At 36.7% G+C, this 11,051-nt stretch overlaps 1 protein-coding gene across 1 annotated transcript; it reads left to right on the top strand.

Moving 5' to 3' along the window:
* Nucleotides 1-8,264: 8,264 nt before the first annotated feature.
* Nucleotides 8,265-10,810, top strand: gtf3ab (general transcription factor IIIA, b). The gene is made up of 9 exons (XM_059524127.1): nt 8,265-8,465; nt 8,599-8,693; nt 9,228-9,324; nt 9,409-9,497; nt 9,578-9,651; nt 9,757-9,840; nt 9,915-10,147; nt 10,223-10,276; nt 10,362-10,810. The coding sequence occupies exons 1-9, from the start codon at nt 8,349-8,351 to the stop codon at nt 10,491-10,493; spliced, it is 975 nt and encodes a 324-aa protein (XP_059380110.1). The 5' UTR covers nt 8,265-8,348; the 3' UTR covers nt 10,494-10,810.
* Nucleotides 10,811-11,051: the final 241 nt, after the last annotated feature.

Here is an 11,051-nt window from a genome sequence, read left to right on the forward strand (position 1 = left end):
AAGCTTTCCAGTTTTCTTGCTTTAGAGCAGAATATGATGCTTATGATTTGTACTGTATGTGGTTCATGTCAAAAATCGAGTGATCAAATATTTTACTGAAAGTTCCCAGCTTTCTTTTAAAGACCAAAGAAATATATAGAAGTATAAAGCTGTTTTCTGTATTACATCCTTTCTCTGGACTGGCTTCCTTTAAGTTGCTCTTTCACACAGGCTTAAATAAGTATAACAAAAAATTGTGGCTGTAATGAACCTGTCTCGTAGCGAAATAGCTCTGTACCTTTCCAAAGTGTTGTAGGTGGCCTTATGTTGAATTGCTCAAGAACAGTCTAATCTTCACATCCAGTCCAGTCTGTTACAAAGAACGCCTGTGATTATAGCAAAGTTCCATTTTTTCCATTCTTTTCATGACTAGCTCCAGAGTTTGCTGTTGTTCACAGGTCTACAACTGCTCTTAGCTGTAGGTGCAGTTATAAAAAGAAGGTGAAAGTAATGTCATTACAACTAAACATTTGGATGTAAAAATGTACCTGCATAGTGTAGTGATTCTGATCTCTCAAGGTTATTCACAGCATTTAATTAAAGCTGACATTACTACAAAGAAAATATCTATTTAGAAGATTTCACTTGCAAAACGGTGGAATAAGAAAACGCTTTCGGAAGGAACTCTACATTATTTTAAATGACTAGGTCGCAAAATACTCGGAAAAGATTGTACTTAATTGTATGGTAGTTAGCATGAGCTGTCACTAGAAGGCAGCATTGGCCCTTGTCTTGACAGAATGATCCCAATGGACTCGGTGCACAAGATGGCGCCGGTGAGCTTCAGCGACGCGAGTGTGTGCATACTTCCGGTCTTGCGACGCTCGCGTTTACTGTAACTTAAGGGAAACTTGCATACGACACTTGGCTAGATGGATGTAATTAATGATTTTCAAGTATAACAGCGGATAGTGGTATATCAAAGACATGGGGAAACATCCTCCCAATATTTTCGCGTACCTCTGTGTGGAAATTCGCGGAGATTGTTTTATTCTTTTGTTGATTATGCGGATCAGCCTTAGCGTCAGGTTAATCAGTCCACAGGGATTTCTTCTTTCAAGCACAAACCACTCAAATATGCAATACTTTACATTTTCGAAGAGCTGATATTGTTCTGACTGTTTTGTAAGATCACGGTTTCTGATTATCAAACGAGACGCACAGAGATTTCTGATAAAGCATGTTTTATGAACTTTATTTGATAACATAATTTATAACTGTAACTGTACAATTAAACGTAATGTAATTATGGTAGGTTTGCATTCATGTGTGTTTTTATCAATGCAATTTAACTGTGTAAAATAATAAAATAGTTGTGAAAATAATGATGAAACAGACTGATGTATGTGCACAATTGAGAAATGGATACTTATGAAGATAAATCGCAGCCCATGTCTCAGAAGGTAAATTCATTTAAAAAAAAAAAAAATCAATTTAATACAAACATTTTCGAGAAATAAGTAGTTTGTACATTTACATAATTGGTAAGATAAAAATACATTATGTCTGTGTAAACACACAATGAGTTCAACTTTAATTTCCTGAACAGTAGGGAACATTAGTGCATTTAATTTCACTTGCCAGAAGCAAACATACACAAGTTTCAAATCCACTGGCTCAGTTAACATTTATAGTATAGTAATAATAGCAGTGTACAGTCGTGGCCAAAAGTTTTGAGAATTACATAAATATTGGAAATTGAAAAAGTTGCTGCTTAAGTTTTTATAATAGCAATTTGCATATACTCCAGAATGTTATGAAGAGTGATCAGATGAATTGCATAGTCCTTCTTTGCCATGAAAATTAACTTGATTATCCTTGCAGAGGTCTTAACCTTGCAGAAGTCCTGAAAAAGAAGGGCCAACACTGCAAATACTGACTCTTTGCATAAATGTCATGTAATTGTCGATAAAAGCCTTTGAAACGTATGGAGTGCTTGTAATTATATTTCACTACATCACAGAAACAACTGAAACAAAGATCTAAAAGCAGTTTAGCAGCACACTTTTTGAAAACTAATATTTATGTAATTCTCAAAACGTTTGGCCACAACTGCAATCATATTTGCATTTGAAGTATATTATAAATATATATATAATATTATAAATCCTGTAAACATATAGAAGGTAATATTTGGATTTCTCCTGTTCTCTGCACTGACGTTTAGCACAACCGGAAGTATCTTTGCACACACTCGCAAGACCGGAAATCCAAGATGTCGGAGATATGCAACTAGCCCATTCAAAGCTCCTCCAGTTAGTGTGCTGAACCCTGTTTTTATCATACAGTCTATGGCTAAACCACATAACTGAATATATTTTAATTCTATATCTTATCTAATATCTATTAGACTCGATAAAATTATTGATTCCATTTGTACAGTGACAGTATATAAGGAATTTTGTTTAAAGTGTAACTAAACCCCTGGTCAGAGCCTGACTCCACACACTGGCAATATTTGAAAAATGCGGAAAAGTGAGCATGCACAGCGGAGATAGTGGGGACAAACCCTCTGAAAAGTGGAAGTGGAAAAGGTGGAAATCAGGCATGAAGAGTGTCTGAAATAGCTCGCTTTGTTGGGAGAGGTGATTTAAACTAACTCCGCCCACCAACCTGTGATTGGACGTTGATGCCTTTTGACAAATCCGCCTTTTGCCGAGCTTTTTTTCTCCCTTTTCAGATCTCATATAGCATCGGAAAGGCATTTATTTTCAACGATAATGAAGGAATTAATAAAAAAGTTGGAAATATAGTATCTGGTAGGGTTAGGGTAGGTGTAGGGAGTGCTTTATTGTCCCAATAAAGTGGCATCCATTTAATTAGAATCAAAATTATAATTTTCACTCAATACTTACTGCGAACTGTTTTATAATGTACTACAATACTGAGGGGCAGATAATTGCAACTATTTGCAATAAGTATAAATAGCAGAAAATCTTGTTATTTTAACAGTGTAAATAGCATCCATCACTATTTACACTTAATGTCTTCAGAATAATCGATATAGCCTACATGTGAAAATTAGTGAGAACTGAACAAATAAACTAGCTGTAACCTGGTTAAAAAAAAGGAATATCATTGTGGCAGTTTTTCTGGTGATTACAAGACTTCTTCGCTTTATGGTTGTTGAGCAAAAAATAAAAAAAATTCTATATGATTCTACAATCATATTTTGTAAGAAATTGTTTTAGAGCAAAACAGACACTTTTGGAATTGGCCCTTATGGTTGTCGAAAGCAAAAAAACAAAACAAAAAAAAGCCTATATTTTGTAAGATTGTGTGCTAAAACAAAACAGCCAAGTTTGGAATCAGCAAAATTACTGAAAAAAAACTAATATTGGATTTCATTCAGCAAATATGATGTTGTGTTATTCCGAAATTACAATATAAAACAACAGGTTGTTTAATGTGAAAGCACCAAATAAGCTAGAAATCAATGTGTGTTTAAATTTTCTAAAGTGAAGAGTCAAATTATGACTAAATTACAAAACACTCACTCATAAATACCCTGATACAATTTGCTGATACAGTTGTGGTTTGTGGAGCATGTACATAGCTATTAAATGATTTCTGGGCCTTATGTGCGTGTGATCTTCTTTGTGTGATTTGGTGTGTAAGAGAGGACCACCTCTCTCTATCTTGACTTGTGCTGTGTAATAAGAGTGGCTGAATGCCTGACTGCATATCTGACAAATGTTATCTCATCCCACCTCAGTACTTCACCTAATATTTGCTTCAATTAGGGTCAGTTCCTGAGATACGAAGCAGCTGTGTGGGTGCGTATGAGAAACAGCCTTAATTCCACGATGTTCTCACATGCACATCCATCACTGCATTTTTATTTCACAATATGTATGCAGCACTTCTGCATTATAGTTGAAAAGCTTGATTTAGATTTAGCTGTATGGGGTAGAATCTGACCTTATTCATTTTTAGGCACTAAATCTATTCATTCTGTCCTCAGAGGACACACAGGTCTGGGAATTAGCCACAGTATTAGGAAGGCACGCTGAGAGGTCATAGCATGACTGTGAGAATGTGTGAGGATGAATAGATAACCTCATTGTGTGCTGTGCCTATCCGCTGGCCCTGTTCCCTCTGCTATCGTGCTGCTGTTAGATATTTGTAAGGATTGGGAAGAAGGTGATGAGGGCTCACAGAGGTCATAATCAATAGTATCAATCAACAAGTGACATGCTGCCCTGGCATTGATCACTACAAAGATGTAGAAAATGCAAGAATGGCAGAGGAATTTTCATTAGTAATGAATTAACGATGACTATATGCTACTAAGACAGGAACTTCACATCAAAGCTTGATAATGTGCAGAACTTTAAGGGCCCTATGATTAGAGGAGTCCATGTCTTTACACTGTTAATTCAGTCCGAATAATATATAACATATCAAAGACAGGACAACATTACCACAATCTTTTATTTAAAATATAGAATTGAATCTAAAGTTCTGTCATGAAACTTCAGATAAGGTCGATAGGTTCTAAATCAATATGATATAATGACATCATTATAATCATTTGGCGCAGCCGATTGGTTTCTTTTTGAATCAGCAGCCAATCAGCTTGCTGCTCAGGATTCAAATACTCGGCTAGTGCTTGCTGTAGTAGTTGCAGTGCACTTCATAAGTAGCGATGGGAAGTTCGGATCATTTTACCGACTCTGACCTATGAGTCTCGTTAAATAAGCAAATCTTTTTTTTGAGTCATTTCGTTCATTTTTATAAAAATAATATTATTAAAATGTTACGTGTTACTTTCCTTGCATGTCTACTAGTACTTACGCAAACGTTGATCTACACACAATACAAAACTATAATGCTATAAGAAACTGAAAAGATTCATTCATTGTGGATCTTCAGTCTCTGATTAGTTCCCCTCACCTCTTATCTGACAAGTCTTTGGGTTTGAGTCGTTCTTTCATCACGTGTCAGCCCCATAATCTTTAACCAGACTGTATGTAGGAGCCATAAGGCTATTAATAATGTTACTTAATGTCATGGCTGTATGTAGCTAGGGTCTGTACTTCCCTCTGTGGTAAAGGGAAAGAATTGCACCCTTTTTGGGGACTTCCTGAAGGTAGCCATCTTAAACAGGGAGTGATGTGGCAAGGGAGAGGGGAAGGGAGACAGTTTTTTGACCTACATTACACCACACTGTTGGTATTTGAATTAAGAGTTTTGTTTCCAAGTTTTCACTTTTTTGTTACAATAAAATTCAAGTCTGGTTAAAACAGGTGTAGCGTCAAACATACTTTCCCTCACGGAAGTGGCTTAAGAAGGAAAGGAAGCCACTACACTGTATAAAAGGCTTTAACCTATCATTTGTTCTTTTTTCATCATGTGCCGTGACAGCATTAGATAGATAAATTAATTTACAAGCTTCCTTACAAACGGGTGCATAGTTATAATTATCATCATCATCATAATCATCCTTATTATATTTATTATTTACTCTTACAGTTAATGGGTTTCTGGTCTCTAATTGTAGCTTTTTACTTCTTTCAGTTTATAAATGTGTAAATTTCTGCCATTATGGTTATTTTCCATACACTGAATGTTGTAACAAAGATAATAAAGAGTAGGTTATTATTAAGTCTCTTTCCTACTCAGACTGCATAAGCTTATGGGTCTGTCATGTGATGAATGAACGACTCGAAAAACCTAAAGACTTGAGAGACGAACTAATCAATTCTCTTTCCGGCTCAAACTACATTGACTGAAACAGGTGAACTACTAGACTAATTCCAGTACAATAGAATTTTGTCCCTGCACGACTGAACGTATCACTCCCTGAGATGACTCGTTCTTCCGGAGTCACATTAAAGCTTTGTTCAAAATGAAAAAATTGTTCAAGAAAGACACATCACTATTCAGAAACTCTCCACCTTCCCCAGCTCCACCTGTCTACTACAACAGGGTGATTTTTATGTATGTTATGGGGGATTGTTTCATATATGTCACATGTGGAGCAGCAGTTTTTCTTTCATTAACATGTCTCACACCAACATGTCTGTTGAAGTATTGGCAGAACAGTAAGTCTCATTAACTCTGATTAATGCTTCTGAAATGGTTTGTTCTAAAGTTTCTGTCTTTCATATATGTATTTTTGGGTATAGTCATTTTCATTCTAGTCCACTGGTTTGTTTGAACGATGTAATGTTGGAAAATCAGATTAAACTGGTCCTCACTCTCATATGCACTGAGGAATACTAGTCTAGTAGGAGTCTAGTATAAAACTTTATTTGTAAATTATGGTGTTTTGTTTCATACCCTACTGTTCATTCATCAATTGCTTCCTCACTGTTTTTGTGCCAGAAAAGACTGCTCTAATCAAATTCTAAATCCTATAATTGATAATTGTTATATATATATCAAGTACCTTCAATGTACTTATCTACGTTTTTGAAGCTACTTGCAGAGCTTGACAAGCTACATTTTCAAAGAAGCTTCCGCAACATTGCTACAAGGCTCTGACTCATAGATTGAATTAAACAAAGTAAACAGAGGAGAGGTAAAGAGGAAAAAGGGATGGAGTAGAGTGGGCAGAGGCAAGTCCTGAGGTCCTTAATCATACCTGTTTGACACTCAGAGATTTAGACTATTAAGCAGCGCGGCAGCCATATCGACTTCCCATGTTACACATTAACTTTCCTCTCTCAGTCAGGGAGACAAGCAAACATGGCATACAGAGATAGTACAACTAGACATCTTGTTGTCTTCTCCCACCACAGTCTCTTACTCTTTTTGAAATCCCCTTAAGGTTGTGAAATCATCAAGACATGGCTCAATGGTAGGCTGAAGGCATGACTCTTCAATCACCATCCACACAACATTTTGGCTGTGAGCTGGTGTTTGTCGTTTTGCTTGCTGGCTTATCAGGACAGATCATGGCCAGTGAGATATTGAGGCGGCTTTATTGATCAGTCCCAGACTTGGGAGGGTTGGGAGACTGCAAGACCGGATGATGTATGAAGATGCACGACGGCGATCATGGGGCAGGAATGTCCCCTGAATTTGATGTCATATGGAAAGTGTCTGGATGACTTTGATAGAGGGACCACTTGAATTTCTAAGCTGTTTACTGTGGACTTTGCTTATTAATGGTTGTTTTCCCTTGAATAATTTAAATGTAAGGTCCCTGTGAATAATTAATACACAAAAGTTCTGGATCAGATAATTCCAAGTTGGAGAAAGAGAAAAACAACACCCCTTTGCTGCAAGATAAAGTGCAGCAAACAGGAAATGTGAAATAGTTTACAGTATGCAATAGTTTTGAAGTAAAACATGATAACCTTGGGACACATAGGAGCAATCTTGACTGCAGTAAATCAAACATATCAGCGGGCTGTTCTTGGAGGCTGATAAACCACAATTAGGGCAGTAATTTCCACGTGTGCGTGTGATGGATGGAGCCAGGCAGTCTTTTAAACACCCTAGACAGACACATTCATACACAGACTTCAATGGAGACACTTGACGGTTTAATAACCACATAAATCTCTGTCAGACAATTCCAAAGACCTTCAGTCCCGATCACAAGTCTGTGAAGGTGAGCAGTTACTTAGTGTTTATCAGGTGTTATACCAGGTGTGAATCACCATGGAATATAAACAGTGATGCTGGTTCATTTAGAAAAAATAACCAGATGGAAATAGGAGAAATAGGCTATGTTCTGACAAATTCGCATATATCCATTTTAGAATCAATGATAAATAGAAAATATATGAAAAGAAAAACACATATATTCAAACCATATCTAAAAGTAAAAAAAAGGAAGCAATACGACCTATAAAAAATGAATTAGTCCTATATTTTTGTATTATTTAAATGTGTTTTCTATACACCCCCAACATTTTTTATGTATTCTTGTTAATTTAATTTAATTTAATTTTAAATTGATGGTTTTTAATGATAGCAATAATAAAAACATAATCATTGAAGGCCTGACACGACGTCATGCGTCTGTGACGTATAAAGGTAGCTCTATTCAAATCAGACCATGCCGACTTGTGAGAGCGCAACACTACAATTAGTGAGTCAAAAGCATTAAATTATTCGTAGTGTATGTTTCATTATTAATAATAATAATACATGAAAAAATAATATTCAAGGTAATAGGAAACATGATATTTTCACGCCGTTGTTTTTGTCGCTTTAATTGCAGCTATGTAGTTCTCAATGTGCGCAGTTGGTATGTTCCACTCACAATAAAAAGGAGCTTAATCGAATTCCGCTGTTGTGGGCCGAACACCGACCTGCCAACATCTGATAGTAGCTGTTAATAATCGGCTAGCATGGGTGAAAGACTTAAACATCCGAATAAACATTTAATATGTTCTTTTGCTGACTGTAAAGCGACGTTTTCCAAGCTGTGGAAGTTGGAAGCGCATTACTGCAGACACACGGGACTGGTGAGTGACGGCAATCATTAACTTAATCTTGTCTGGGTTATAGATAATCAAGTAATGGTCATATTAGTACTAAGAGTGTGGTTTTTTATGTACTTTTATTTTATTTTTTTATTATTTATATATAATTCACCAGAAGCCCTTTGCTTGTGGAGACTGCGAGAAGAGCTTTTGCACCCGTTACCAGCTCACCCGACATCAACTGAGCCACAGCGGAGAGAAACCCTACCTGTGAGTCCACACACACACACACACACACACACAAACAAGAACTCCCACACTACTTGTTTACTTGACCTTGCAGGGCACACAAGTTGTGTTTACTCCATTTATCTATATGGTTTATTTATTTTCCTGTTTTATTACTTTTGTTTTATAAAAATGTTTTTCCTTCCAAGTTTAATTTCTGTAGTAGTGTGGATTTCAGTCATGCCAGTGACACTTTTGCACCAGTTCACTAAAGACTCGTTCTGTGTAACATTGTTATGCCAGTGTATGGCGAAAAATTTACTTTAAGTGTGACTGATCTGAATCTTCATTTGAATCATTTACGCAACCAATTCAGTACTGACTCAAATGTAAAACAATCACGCTCTCTCCTTGTAGAGCTAGTCAGCAGCCCTGAGAGTATTTGTTGAAATTATGAAACCCAAAAGGCTGTCTAGCTAGGTAGCTCACTAGGTTTTTATACGTAGTCATACATTACCCTAACAATGCCAAATTTGTGCACTTTTCTGCTGATCGACTGATTTTAAAATGGTAAAGTTGCTCGGTCAGCGGGTGTTCAGATGCATTTTCCACGCCTGGCAGCTTGAGGAACCATGTTGCTCACGTTCACCACCAAACCAAGAGCTGTTATGTGGTGAGTCACTTGAATGATTAAAATTTTTCTAAGTTGTTTTATTCATCCATCCAGTTGTTTAAATGTCTTGGCAATATCTTGTAGTGCAACTATCAAGACTGTGGAAAGGAGTTCCGTAAGAAGAAGCAACTGAAACTTCACACCTGTGAGCACACAAATGAGTTGCCCTTTGAGTAAGTGTTGCTTTAAGATCTTATGTGCTTCGTTTAGTGGTTTTTATTTATGAACCGTTACTCGTGCTTTATTCTAATAGATGTAACTTTGAGGGATGCAATGACAAATTTGCATCCTCTAAAGCTCTAAAAGGACACTGGAAGATGCATGAAGGTAATGTGCATTCATCAGGCTGAAATCTAAATTTCACGTCTCCAAACAATCCAGTTTGGGATTTTAATTTATTTTAGATGCATAACTTTCCCTCCTAAATGTTAGGTTACCCATGTGACGAGCAGTACTGTAACTTCAAAGGAAAAACTTGGTCCGAGTATCAGAAGCACAAAAAGACGGCACACAGAGGTATGTGCTCAGTCACTTTGATTTAATTTGAATGCAAGTTGTAAAGTTCCTTTGCTCAATCCTATTGTTTACAGTAACCCTGCCTTGTGATAAATGCAAGAAGATGTTCCACGATGCCTGGTTTTTGCAAAGGCACAAAAAGTCCGTTCATTCTGGGGAGCGGCGTGAGTTTAAATGCATTAGAGAAGGCTGTGAAAAGAGCTACACCACAAACTTCAACCTCCAGAACCATATTCTGGACTTCCATGAAAGGAAGCAAGACTTCGCCTGCCCTTTTGCAGGCTGTGGTAAAGCCTTTGCTATGGAGGTCAGATTTATTTTGAGTCCGTATTTTAAGTTCTTAAAGCCCCCCCCATTGCTAATGATGTTCTCTTTCTCACAGGTAAGTCTGAAAAGACATTTTGTGGTCCATAAGCTTCAGAAGACAAAACTACAGGTAAACTTATGTGACCGTTATTTTCAATATTTGTCTTGATACATGATGTATTATTGGAGATGCTCCTCTAAATCCTCTCTTACAGAAGCCAAAAGTCAAGCAGCGTAAGTGCAAGAAGACTCCATCCAAAACGAAGTTGTCAGATGCTGCTCAACTATCGAAGCGTCTGCAAAATGTGTCCTTGAACAAGACCGCTTCAAAGACGCCTTTGCCTTAACATTTTTTTTTTTTTTTTTTTTTAAATGGAACAATACCTTTTTGTCCCATTCAAGTTTTGTTCAGTTTATCAACTTGACACATTCAGTTTGGATCACTTTTCAAAATAAATGGTCACTTCTGCAACTCTTGTTTTGTGGTGAATAAAGTTCATTATGGTGGAAAGAAATATTGGTTCATGTTAACTAGTCAACACCTGAACTTTGACGTCAAGTGCAGTTGTCAAATCTCTGAAGCACTCTATAAACCACTTTATACTTCAGTTACAGAAAGTTCCCTGAAAGTTTGAGTTAAAACTGTTCACTGCAGGAGTTTTTTTTTTTTTTTTAAACCAAAATCCTATGATTAAAGTAGACTACGGAGTTTCTGTGTTCTACAAATGAGTTTGCTCACAGGTGGCTAAATGGGACTACAGAGGTTGTCAAAGACCTTCATCGTCATTATGTGAAACAAAAACTTCTCTACCCATTAGTCTGTTGTGACCGGTCTTCGTATATAAAAGAAAAAGCTTTACAAATTCACAAGGTGGTATAATCCGTGTAATTTTATGCTGTAGAAT

This window comes from Carassius carassius, chromosome 35, assembly GCF_963082965.1.
Source record: "Carassius carassius chromosome 35, fCarCar2.1, whole genome shotgun sequence".
In the NCBI taxonomy this organism is placed as follows: domain Eukaryota; kingdom Metazoa; phylum Chordata; class Actinopteri; order Cypriniformes; family Cyprinidae; genus Carassius; species Carassius carassius.

What these genes read in the sequence shown, in the direction of transcription:
- gtf3ab (XM_059524127.1), top strand. Translation starts at nt 8,349, where the DNA reads ATGGGTGAAAGACTTAAACATCCGAATAAACATTTAATATGTTCTTTT. An exon ending in CAAAAAGACGGCACACAGAG is followed by an intron (nt 9,841 to 9,914) that starts GTATGTGCTCAG and finishes TATTGTTTACAG; the next exon opens with TAACCCTGCCTTGTGATAAA. An exon ending in TTCAGAAGACAAAACTACAG is followed by an intron (nt 10,277 to 10,361) that starts GTAAACTTATGT and finishes CCTCTCTTACAG; the next exon opens with AAGCCAAAAGTCAAGCAGCG.